The following is a 13,349-nucleotide window of genomic DNA, read 5'->3' as shown; positions in this document are numbered from 1 at the left end:
CTTAAAACACCTATAATCAAGTGTGCTGCACACTGTAATTTAATAATCTCCCTCTTCCTCTCTCCACAAACACATTCAAAGTGGATATGTTGAGTTCAGTCTTATCACAAATGAGTCTATGTAACAGCAGGAACCAAATGACAAGCTTAGAGGAATAGAACAGAGGAGGGAATATAAATGACTGTTTACAGTGAATCCAGCCTGGATACACACTTCTGAGGGAGTGTCTTCTCCCATTTTGTCTTTATCCCTCCATCTCCATCAAAGGAACATCAAATGTATGATTTTAGTGATTTTGAGGCTCATTTTTTAAGAGGTGAGGTGTGTGTATGAAGTGCCCAAGATGATGTCCTCAAATATCTTCTTTTGTCTTGACCAAACGTCCACAACCCAAATATATTCCGTTTACTATCGTAAAATTGACGGGTAGCTGAAATCAAAGAATTTGGACTTTTTTTTTTTTTTACTGATATGACTCCCAACAATGAATCGATTATTGAAATAGTTGGCAATTACTTTAACAGTTGACTAATAATTGGAACTCTAAATGTTACTCTCACTCACAATACTTTTGCATTGCTCCACAATATGTTTTGTATATAGAATAGAATAGAATATCCTTTATTGTCGTTGACAATCTCTTCCTGTGGTGCAATAAAAAGTCAAAATATATATATATTATACATAAAAACAATAAAATACTTTGAGAGCTATTTACACACACACACACACACACACACACACACACACACACACACAATGATGCAATAGTATGAATATCTGTGGTTGTTGGTGTACCCTCAGCTATGACTGCGCAGCCAGAAGTCTGTATAAATGCAGCTAATGTTAAGATAATTAGCAGAGTTACTTAAACTAGTTTTCTAAAATGTATTATGATCTGCTCACAGGCTGTAATTGTCATTTTGCCTACAGCCATGGGATGGCTATAGTTTTGGCCTCTGATCTCGCAGTAATTATAACTATATTTGTATTTGTACTGCTTTGACTGTTATGCTAATGGCTGTGACATACCTATTAATAATGAGTGTAACTAACTACATGCAGAGGTGGTGTAGTGTGTGCAATTAAGTGAAAGAGCAGTGCTAGCTGAGCTACAGCTATTCCTGAATTGGTGTACTATAATAACACACCTGTTATACAGTATATGATAGAAGCACCGTATTGAAATCTTGAGAGTTGGGCTGTTAATCAGAGCAGTAAAGAGTAGAAATCAGCTGCTGTACCCATATCCATAGCATCAGCACACCCACTGTTGCCTGAGCAATAACCATGTCTACAGTCACAGCTTCAACCAGAGCTCAACCCACAACCAGGCAGCTACAACTGTGGACACAGTCAACATTGAGGCAACGCAAAGTTATTGTGAGGTAATGCAAAAGCACTTCGTCTATTCAGGGGCTCTGTAGACATGCCTTAATCCTGTGTCAAAAGACAGGTAGTGACTCTATTGTCCCCCTGACTTTAGTGGGGAGTTCATAGCATTTCTGCGGAGCCAGAAAGAAAGAAGAGCCTTAACTGAGATAAGTGGTCATAAGGCCCTCGGAGTGATGGAACAGCTAAACCTCTAGAGGCAGAGGAGTGCATTTGTCAGGCTGGAGTACAGGATTTGACAGCAGCTTGAAGGTAGGAGGGAGCGGTTCCTTTCAGTGCCCCGTAGGCCAGAGTCTTCAATTGGATAAGAGCAGCAACAGTGATCCAGTGTAGTGAACAGAGAAGTGGAGTAGTGAGGGTGTTTAATACTAGGCGGACAGCAGTGTATTCTAGGCTAGCTGCAAAGGTCTGGTGGCAGATGCAGAGACTCTGGCGAGCAGGCAGCGCCAATGCCTGGCCACCTCCCTAATGAGTAAAGGGCAGATACAGGAGTGGGATCCTGCTGCCCTATATCTGATGAGATTGGCAGTTAATCCCGCAGCTTCACAACCAAGCTTTTGCTGTCTGACTTTGCCAACTTTTCATTGTGTATTGTGTTTTTTAGTTTTGCAGTTTTTTAATCATGTGACTTGGGTGGTCACCCTCACTTAATCTGCTATGATTTCAGTTTTTTTGTATGTTGTCTTATGAAGTCCTTATGAAGCCCATGATTAGTGTCTCTGTAAAAGCAGTATACAAATACATTTTACTTACTTACCTACGTTACTGACCATCTTACACCTTTGAAAATGAGACAGTTTTTTTCAGCAGCACACACTTCATTGCTCTAGTCGTGGATTCTTGCTTCTTCAAATGTAAAAGCCAATAATTTTTACTTAAAGAACGTGGGAAAATGTCAAAACTGCAGGTCCTTTGGGAAGGAACCACACAGCACTTGTAGTTTTAACTCCGTTTGAAGTTACTCTGGTTTACATCAGAACCAATCTGTGAGTAGAGTCAGTAGTGATAAATTATTAGTGTCCTACAACGAAAGCCTGGTTTAACACAATAGGTTGGTGTCTGTTTCTACTACAGTATTTATGCAGTTGTAAATTCCCCCATCCCTTCATCTATTTTATATTGCTATGTTTACGCTGTGTTTGATACAAAAAGTGACCTCAGATGAGTGTGTGTTCAGTATGTGTGTGTGTGTGTGTGTGTGTGGGCTACCTTGCTGAAGGCCAGACAGTCTTTATCCTGGTCTTTGTTTTTGACCTCGAAATCGTACAGTGCTTTGCCCTGGGGGGGAGTCTGGCTGAGAGGACGCAGCAGCTGGATGTAACTAGCAGGCAAGAAACCGTGGCAACCATTGAGCTCGCCATGGTACCAGTTGTCATCCACCTTGCGTCGCAGGATGATGATATCACCTTTGGAGAACTGGAGATCACCTGGCTCCTTGCCTTCGTAGGAGTAGAGGGCTTTACCGCAAGGCAGCGCTGGAATATTCTGCAAAACAAAATAAATAATAAATAAATAAATAATAACATAAATAAATAAATAAATAAAAGGGAAAGGGAAAAATAAATGAATTACAGATCAATTTGTTAGCGGGGTAACTTCAGATGGAAAGTCAGATGGAAACATTGAAAAGAGCCTTTAAATTAAATGTTAAGTCACAAAGTTATTTAGCTGGCTAAATACACCTAATTTGTCACCGATATGATCATAAACTGCATACTGTATGTACGAGACAAGACTGGAAAGCTTGGCAGAGGTAGCAACAGTAACTAAGAGGGAGGGGCCTAACAAAAGGTCATTTTATGTGGGCTGGGGGCCTGAAATAAGAGTAAGGTTGAAGTCTGATTTCCAGATCATCGCTCTAAAATCAAGTAAGTTCATATGTTTTTTTCCACTCACACGCCCCTGTTAGAAACGTCTGTATTTTGCTGTTAAATTTCAGCTTATTGTCTCAGTGGGCACATGTTATTACCTGTCACTTATCTCCCCCTAAACCAGAAACCACTGAGGATAAGCCTCTCTTCAGTACAGCTGCCCCACTGGTGGTTAACATAAAAGGCCCAGGTGACAGGTGTATATTTTAAAATAAAAAATATTACATAGAGCAGCATTAAGTGCATTAAAAAAACCCTACAAAGGATTAAAAGCACTGCTGTCTAGCATTAGTGTCACTGTGCTGAAATGATTGCAGATAACTACACCTCACAAACCTTGGTGTTGACAATTGTGTGAGTTTCCTGTGAAATGGTGTTTCATTATGTTCTTCCTATTAAAGAGCTGGAAAGGGCGCCTTTGTGCATATGTGGAACAAGTCAGTTTCAAGTCTGGTATCTGAGAATAAAAATACATTGCATGTGTTTGTTCTCTATTCTTTTCATTTTAACATTTGTGCTGTCCTATATTAAAGAGGTGTAAATGAAGTACTGACTCTTGCATTCATCAGTAAATTAATATTAAAAAATAACCTAGGGGGCAAACTGGTTTTGAAGTAACTCAAAACAGTGGGAAATTCAATATGTTGCAAACTGTTGGCCCTGGAGACAAATTTGGAGAGCTTGGATAGTTGGATATGTGCTCCAAGTTTCATTTGATTCCCCCCAGCAGTTTGTGAGATATGACTGGTTATTAAAATGTTTGCCAGGTAATTGCTGCTCCCACCTTGGGCCAAACATAGTAATTTTAAAAACGCCAGAGTGGAGAGATTCACGACTCCCTAAAGTTTCATCAAAATCTGGTCTGTAGTGTCTAACTTATGACATGCCGTTAGACATATAACCACCTGCATGACCCCTTTACCCTACACCAACTGATTTTGTACAAAATGCCATAGTTGTCTAGAATATGAGCAAAGTGCTGCTTTGAAATTCAAGTTAAAGGTCTCCTAATTGATACATTTGCAATTAATCCATTTAAAATCATAGGTTAGCAACTGTGACTTGGCACAGTGGGTCTGTCAAGCTTTGGTACTTGTCTCAAAGTATGGAGGGAAGTGTACTTTTTTATCCTTCACAAAACCACAAACACAAGAGTGTAAGTGTAAGGAATGCATTAAACAGTATGTAAACTGCAATTAACTAAGCTTAGTTCCTGAAGTAGTGACCAATGCTTTTTTCCAAGACCAAAGGAGAACAACATTTCACATTAGATGATGGAGCCTTTGCTACACTGCTAATGTTGCTAGCAGTAGATTGTCTGCATATTGATCAATCATCTTTTTTTGTCTGGTTTTATTATGAGGCCACTCTGCTAGATTGGAACCTTTGTTAGCAGCTCCATCTTGCTCTTTAGTGAATTTGGATAAGTTTATACTCCAGCGACCCCATTCAAGAGTACAAACAAGTATGTAAAGTATGTAAAATAAGCAGACATACTACAGTAAATTCTACATTTCGATGTGAGGGCAATGCTGTTTCTTTATTCAGCGTCACATGAATATGACTTGGATCAATATGGACCTGGTGAGGATGCTGACTTTTTTCTTATATGAAATATAGCTTTAGCCTCAGTCTTTTAGTATGACTTCATACTATATATGTAGCCATCAAACGCAGACTTAACACAATAAAAAAAATCAGAGATATGGCATTTTCAACCAATTCACGGAGCTATTGTTAGCATAATTGGCTAGCTAGCAACAGCTGTTAAAATCTGCCAGCAACAGTTATCATTTTAACGAACAAAATCAGCGCTCACTGAGAAGCCTGCCTTTTGTCTACATCAAGCCATTGTTTAAAGAAGTACTAATCATTTCAAGCAGTAATCTGCCATTGTTAATCATTGCAAACTGCCTAGCGATAGTAACTAAGGAGACAGAGGCCAAATAAAAGGTCAACTAAGATGTGATTAAACGAACTGGATCTAGTTCATCATTGTATATGGGCTGAACTGGCTCACAAAATATTCCTTTTTCACATAAAAGGCCCAAATATACAATCTAATATAGTTTTAAACCTGCATAACATAAAAGCTACATTTCTATACCAGTGACACATAGATATTCATCATCACAGCACACCTTATATTCCAACACAGACATAAAAACAAACACTGCAGTGCTCAGCACACACTCAATATACTGAACATGCTCTTGAAAGGGAGTTTATCTTATAGAGGATGCAGGTAAATAAACAGCAGCACGTCAGCCAACAAAAGAGAAGATGCATAAAAGACAAACAACTGCTTTACTTCCCGGAGAAGGTGTTTACCATTAACACACAAAAAAAAATACACACTTTCAGACAAACACACAATTTTTATATACACTTTCATGCAGACTGATTCTCCCCAGACGCAACACTGAGGAGAAAAGCCTAAGGGTCTACTGCCTGACTGTTCAGAGATCAGCGGTGACGCAATATAAGGAAACATACAGACACACACATGCAAACCCAAACAACAAAAATCCAGTTTTCCTGCTGCACTCACTGTTACTACTAATACTACCACTACTGTTACAACAGTTACTATAGTAAATGTACACTATTAAATAGGCCTAACATTTGTATGTATGACTTACAAAAAGGTCCCTGGCTGGCCATTGAAGCAGGGACCTTAAGGTCACATGGCCATTGCGCTACCTGAACACTAAATACTGAAGAAATGATTATTTTAATTATCAATTATTTTGTTGATTATTTTATAAATGAATCAATTAGTTGTTTGGTTTAAAAAAAAATCAGGCAATGGTGATGCATGGCAGTTTACTGTCATAGAAGATTAAAGACGCCAGAAATCTACTGCTAAATATATTGTTCCAAAATCCTAAATTACTGTAATCTGTTGCCATAACATCCTGCACTCTTGTGGGAGGCAGTTTCACAAGATTTCAGAGTCTAGCGGTTACAGACATTTGACAGACGAGGAGCAATGTTGAGCGACAAAGCCTGCTCTGTGTAGGCCAGTCAAATTTTTCCATAGCAAATTAGAAAACCATTTATTTGTGGATATAACTTGAAAACAAACTTGGAAACAAGAAAGGGACTTAAACACACTGTTGCTACAAAGTTGGAGGCTGACTAGTGTATAAACTATCATATGTTGTAGCATTGAATATTTCTTTTCATCAGGACTAACCCAAACTACAAAGAACAGCCACAGAAAAAACATGTGGCCAAACTTGTGGCCTTACATTGAAAAAAACAAAGTGATCATTACATACTTAAATAATATCAAATATTCCACACAACTAGTTGATGCCGAGCAAGCATTTTCAAAGTGTGTGTCTCTATTTGTGAAGGCATATGTAAACCCCAGATGGGCAGTATAATGGGCTGGGGAGGGAGTGGTATCACCAGAGTGGTATTTGTGCCTATTAAACATGAATCAAAGTGTAACTGTTTAACCTCAAATATGGGAAAGGGAGAAAAAGAGTGGAGAGGATGAAAGGAGACTATAGGGCTACATTCATATTATCATTAACGCTTAATTACATTTTTTTAGTCAGATCCAACTATTTTGTGTTGGTGGGTCACATTCATGTTGCACTGCTGAGGTCCTAAAATGACACACATGCAGATTTACCTGAAATGTGAGCCACATGGTCAACATCATTTAGGCCAAATCATAAACATGGATGACATGGCATACAATTCTTCAGGTTTTGTTTGAACACTAACTTCTCCATAAATGTCCAACAAATTTGAAACTTCATCATCTCTCCATCGACCCCTGTTGCTGTTGTTGCTCTCCTAGGTGTTTATTTTCACTGGTTTGCGAGGTGTCGACACTGAATGATGATGACGGGCAATATGCACAGAAAAATGAGAAGTAAAAAAAAAAACCAAACAAACACATGAATTCTTATCTGACTGTTCTGACAGTGTTTGCATAGCCAGAGATTGGATATGAATCAGATTTAGGGGCATTAATCCGATTTGGTTTGTTCATATTTCCATGAAAAAAAAATCAGATCTGAGTCACTTGAAAGAAAAACTCATCCATGTTGAACTTTCTCTATTTCTATGCCTCTATACGCCTCTCTCACCCTCCTGCTATTATCTCCTCTCTCTCTTCAAGTCTCACCCCTCTCCCTTTAATTCTTTCTTTGTCTCTTTTCTCCTGGGCCAACAGACTTGGGTGAACACCTAGAGGGCGTCATGAGGAAACTGCTGGGTTTGCCACTGGATTCTCTGAAGGAGGTCGCTGAGTTTTCTCTGCTGAAGGCGTCAACTAAAACATGGGTCATGCTGCTGCATGCACCTGAATTTAAACAACAGGCCAGTTATGTTTCATGTTAGTTATTCCGATCAAACTTAATGTAGATGTGATGTTGCAAAATCTACCTGAGAGATTTATCATTGCAAGGAAGCTCTGGCCCAACTCTCATTTCTTTTTCAGGCTGTAAAAACTTGAATCATGCACATTTCCAGGTCTATGTTATTACTCTGGGGCTCAACTGAAATATTTCTGCATGACTAACAGTTACAAAAACTCCTTATTTATCTTATACTGGCTCTTTATACAGCCCCTCAGTTCAGCCTCTGTCTGAAACAGGTTGTTTTATCGTCCTTTCAAGACCCCCATCTGAGTTTGTCATGGCTGACTTCCAGCATCTCAGGAGGCAACATAAACAAAGACTAGTAGCCGGATTTCACTTCTTTTTCTTGTTCTTTACTCGAAATGGAAACTTTTCACAAACACATCCAGACATGTTTGTGCCTGAATTCGATACGGAATACGAATGAATAACAAAGGCCATTGTGAACATGAGCAAAAAAATATGATGTCATTACAAGTTAAGTTGAGGTAACATTGCAAACGAAGCGATTAGAGTAGCCATTTCTACATGCACTTACGTCATGTCTTGGATCGTTGACCATGTTTAACATAGACATCTGACATTATAACAGTATATAAATAACAGGAAGTGCATGATATGTCCCTTGTGCAACACTATTGGTATCACTCCACACCAAACACATACCTCATAAGAATCACTACATAGTTTAGGCAGTTAATGTAGCCAGCAAGTTCAGTTGCCTGCAAGACATTTGTAAGGCCTGTGGGAACAATGAATGTAAAAATCTGTTTCCTTTATTCTTTTTCTACACATCTCTCACAATCTATTTCACAATTTTTCACTTCTTATTCTTATAAGCTCTGTCACCCATAATTTCCTCGTCTCCCTCTTTCGTTCTACCTGCTGTGCTACTTGTGTAACTATAGCAGCTTTGCTCAGTGTATTTCCAGCACTGTAAAGGCCCTTTATCACCGTTTATAAGTGTTCTAATAACTTGTGCCGCATGTTTTAGATAACAGTGTAGTAAATTTAACATTCCATCATCATTTCCTATGCACAGGAAAATCCAATTTTGTAAATGAAATACTGTGAATAAACCAATTCCAGCTGCATTTTTTGTGGAAGAGATTTAAAGCTGTGTATGTAAAGCTGCCTTAACCTTGAATATTTATTTTTCCTCAGGAATGCAGGGACAAAAAAAATAAATCTTAGAAATACGCCTTAGAAAAATGCAATGCACACATACATAAGACAATCAAAGTTTCCGACCTTAACTTAAGCCAAGGTCGTGCAGCATGAAAATTGAGCGAATCAGCTTTACAGAATCAACAGCAAGTGAGTCTATTATCTATGAATCTTTTATATCTTGTTCATTTTAATTGTGGTGGCTTGTGTACTTCCTTTCAGGCTGTGTAACAAAGGCAAGATAATTAAGACCATTTGTTGTTGGATTGTGTGAACACAGAGACTTGTTATCTAGGTGAGACGCTGAAGCAATAATCAGCCATTTTCCTGCAAAAATATGTTTCAAAATCAATCAGTGAAGCAGCCTGTGAGATAACTGAGACCAGTCTTCTTTGTTGATGGTGTCATTATTTCCTTAACTGCAAAAACAATCAGTTCAGAATAGCCATTTTGTTGAAATGGAATCGTGTGAATGGCAAAAACCAAGGCCGGTACATCACAGCATCTTCTATGTGTGAAAAAGAGTTTTAAGCGCTGTATCTGATACCAGCACAACACTATCATTAGTAAAAACACACATACACATACACACACACACACACACACTTATTCACCAAGGTAATGCTCTCTAACCCCTGTGGTGCAGTAATTAGTGTTTGTGGAAATGGACAGAAGGAGTTTGCATGTGTGTGTGTGTGTGTGTGTGTGTCCACTGCCCTTATGTCCTTGTATCCACTGCCCAAATACAAAAGCCATACGGGCAAAGGAGTTGGCTGGCGGTTTTGTATATTTTTCTTATTGTCAACAAATCTCATGTGCAGAGCCAAACCAACAATGATCTGATCCTACTTACAGGTGTTGTGTGTGTATTCCACATAAGGCCAAGGCCACTGAACATGTGCAGGAACTCAATTTACAGAGCTTCACTAGTTCTTTGAGATATTTACCTTGTTCAATTTGGTCGCTTACAAACTCAAGACACTGTGATAGCAGAACAAGCCAGCGAAGCTCTGTAAACATGCACAGAATACTCTCTGGAGTAGTGATCACTATTATTAGTCTTTGGAATAATTTCTAAACAAGCTAACATGCTCAAACTCTTCACGGTAAAAGAGCGTGTCACCTAGTGCAGCGGTGTGGCTCATTGATGTGTTTTTAATAGTTTTTGGACATGAATGGAAGTCTACGGCACAGAAGAATACAATATATCAGGCTACCTAAGTAGGATGAGTTCATTGTTGGTTTGGCAGTAGATTTTTTTGACAGTAAGAAAAATAGAGAAAATCGCCAGCCTTATCATTAAGCCTGAACCTTCAGAAGTTGACAGATTTTGATACTGATATACAGCTGTGTTTATTGGTTGTTTTTTGTTTCCTTCTTGTTATGTTTGAGTCTGTCACTGCCTCCCTGAAACTAGATTACTGTATTGTTAACTTTAATTTCACAGCAAACTTGTATAACCACCATGCAACCATCAATAATCAGGAAACTATTATTCCATTAGACTATAGATCAGAATATGTTCTCACCTTTCATCAGACCTATAATTAATACTGCAACACCTGTATTATTACATTGTTCTTCCAGAACACATCAAACACTGAAACCTTTAAATGGGATTTCACACTACACTACTATATCTGTCATTTTACGTTCAAGGGTACAGTACAGGTGTTTTTATGCTTTGGCATCAGTGTTAAACACAATTACCTGTTTGAACTGAGAGGAGAAAAGAGAACACACAAAACATATGAACATACAGTATGTACACACGTTTACAGTACATACACACACACACACACACACACACACACACACACACACACACACACACACACACTTACAACAATAAAAAAACAATGTATTTTTTACCTTGGTTCAACTACGTTTAAGTATTTTTAAGCAAAAAGGTTAAACAATTATATTTAAATAAGTCAACTTGTACTTTGGGACATGTTATTGATCGGCTAATTTTGAAAGCAATTAGTAGAATAATTGACAATAAAAATAATAATTAGTTCCTGCCCTAAAATACATATACACAAGAGCTTCCTTCTCAATTTTTAGACACATTACAAGATTAAACAGTTAACAGGCATATATGCATTCACACCCTCATAACAGGATTAAATTCTGTATATCACACAGTCACTCATACTGAGCTTATTAAATCAATAATTAATGGCCACCCTCAGCTCTGTGTACAAGAGAGTCAATTTGAAGCAGCAACAACACACTACAACATCTACCGCGCTTATCCTTGTTCATCTGCAGTGACCTCACTTACTTAGTTCATGTCTTCATCTTTCATACCAGACTGTGAAAAGTACTGATTTCACAAGCATTAATGGTATTGACCTGACTTTTAAAGTAATGTTGTGACTATGTGATTCTATGAGTTAATGGATGCCAATATTAGTATCTCTGAGGCTGAAGACATGTTTCCTAATAACTGGAGAGCTTTCCCTCTCAGATGTGGATATGCCCATAGTAGATAACGTGGCAAGAATGTAAAACAACATGCACTAAATGTGATGCAAAAAGTTAACATTGCTTTTCGAAATAATGAGGCCATTTACAACTGTAACACCCTAGTTTAATCTTTGACATTATTAAAGATATTATTGAAGTAAATCAGACATTGTAATATACTGTACACAAAGGAAGCAAAGTGAACTGAAGTAGCTGTTTGTTTTGGCTGGAAAAAACTAATATTAACCTACTATTAAAGAACTAAATATAATACTTTGTGCCTTTAAAGTCAGTGTAAAGTAAGAATAAATATGTGTTCTGAGTTTGACATACCACAGAAAAGTGTGTTGTTAACCACCCTGCCAAATTTGAATGATTAAAAAAATCGCCAAATATATGAAATTAAGCTTCAAAGTTGTGTAAAAATCAGCCTCTTTCTCTGCTACCAAACGCTGTGGGCGTGCCCCCGAGTTCACTGAAACCCCACCCCCTACCAAGTGTCACCTGTCAATTAAAGTCACCACCTGAATTCACTTTACAGTCTTTAAGGAAACAGCTGTTCATTTGATTAATTTCATCTGAATTATCCATTTACAGATGTGATGTTCTTTAAAACATCCTTTTACAAAGTACATCAACTGATCGTCTTAGTAATGAAGCGTATTATTTGTCAGAATATATCTGTTGCTATCTGGTAGGTCACATCAATAAATGTCATGTCAGCAGAGCAAAGCCCCAAACTCGAGTTGTGCTTCTCCTTACTTACTAAAATACTGCACTGAGGTTTTGTTCTGGATAAATTGGAAGAAAAAGCAAGTGTTGCTGAAAATTGTGTGTTTGGGCTCAAGCAGTGTGTATTTTAAGGTGTTTATCACCAGTGACTGACCACTGCCGCAGAGGAAACTGTCTTAAATTTAACGTCTGGGAAAAAGAGGTGTAAAATCTTTGGCACTGTTTTAGCGGGCACACACACACACACACACACACACACACACACACAGAGGGAGAGAAATTATAAGCAGGAAGAAAAGGTAAGTGTGAAAGAGAGGGAGAGAGATGCAGTTTGAAATATGCAGTTACTTCACAACACAGGACAAAGGGGCAGGAAGGAAACGATCTGTTATTTCAATCAATTTCTCACACAACTTTATCTTTCTGTTTGCCTCCTCCTATCATGTTCTGATATGATTGGAGCAGCCAGTTATTGATAATAAGAAGACTGTTACAGCTGTCTAATGAAACAATCCTATCGGTTTTAAAGTTTTACCAAAGTCTCCCACTGATTTTTCTCATTCAATCACTGATTGACTATTGTGGGATGAATACATGCTTGCAGATCTAGATGTGTCTTTTCTTCAACCACTTTTCTCAAATCAGTAGCAAAAAAAACCTTTTCTTTGAGCTCTGTTGTTTCTCAGACAAAACCGTCTGGCATCAGCTCTTTATGCAAATGACACAAAATACTGCTCAGTGGGGTATTCGTTTACAACAGGCCTCTATCTCCTTAAGGTCCGTATTAAGAAGAATGGTAACAGTGTCATTAGTCCTGTGCAACAGGTGCAACAAGCTAACAGGAGAGCGAGGAGGCTGTCAATCAAACACAGTCTGTACACGCCCACAGCGTCCTCAGAGGAGGTCTAATCAGCCAATAAGTGAAAACACCTGTTAGGATTTACAATAAGTGTACAGGGCATTTAAAGATCCTATTAAGCATTATGTCTGAATTTAAATATAATAACCTGAATATGAACCAGCAGATCATTATTTTAACAATATAGCATTAGGTTTAATAAGGACTTTAATTCAACTTGACAACACTCTTCTTAAGAGACAATTATTCGTGTTTCACTGCGCTTTGGGATGAGTTAATAATGTCATCCAAGCAAGCTGCAAAATATGTATGCAGCTACTGCAATCCCTTGTGGCCTGCATAATAAAGACAAAAGCTTTGATGTGTGGATTTTATTTACCTCATATTACATGGAGTCAGTTCGTAGAGCTTTCCCAAAGGAAGAACTAAATATATTACAAACACTTTTAAATAGAAAGGTAGTGGACTGAAAAA

The 13,349-nt window shown here is 38.1% G+C and overlaps 2 protein-coding genes across 2 annotated transcripts in view; one reads left to right on the top strand and one right to left on the bottom strand.

Annotated features, from left to right (window-relative positions):
- Nucleotides 1-13,349, top strand: part of septin10 (septin 10) — a 118,743-nt gene that overhangs the window by 47,343 nt on the left and 58,051 nt on the right. The window lies entirely within an intron of this gene.
- LOC128367808 (E3 ubiquitin-protein ligase SH3RF3-like) overlaps nt 1-13,349 on the bottom strand; it is a 95,312-nt gene that overhangs the window by 30,520 nt on the left and 51,443 nt on the right. Inside the window, exon 2 of the mRNA XM_053328458.1 lies at nt 2,602-2,877. Coding sequence (XP_053184433.1) covers nt 2,602-2,877 — 276 coding nt within the window. The remainder of the gene's footprint in view (nt 1-2,601; nt 2,878-13,349) is intronic.

Source organism: Scomber japonicus, chromosome 11, assembly GCF_027409825.1.
Source record: "Scomber japonicus isolate fScoJap1 chromosome 11, fScoJap1.pri, whole genome shotgun sequence".
Classification (NCBI taxonomy): domain Eukaryota; kingdom Metazoa; phylum Chordata; class Actinopteri; order Scombriformes; family Scombridae; genus Scomber; species Scomber japonicus.
The sequence above is the reverse complement of the archived record's forward strand: the minus strand, read 5'-3'. Positions and strand labels throughout refer to the sequence as shown.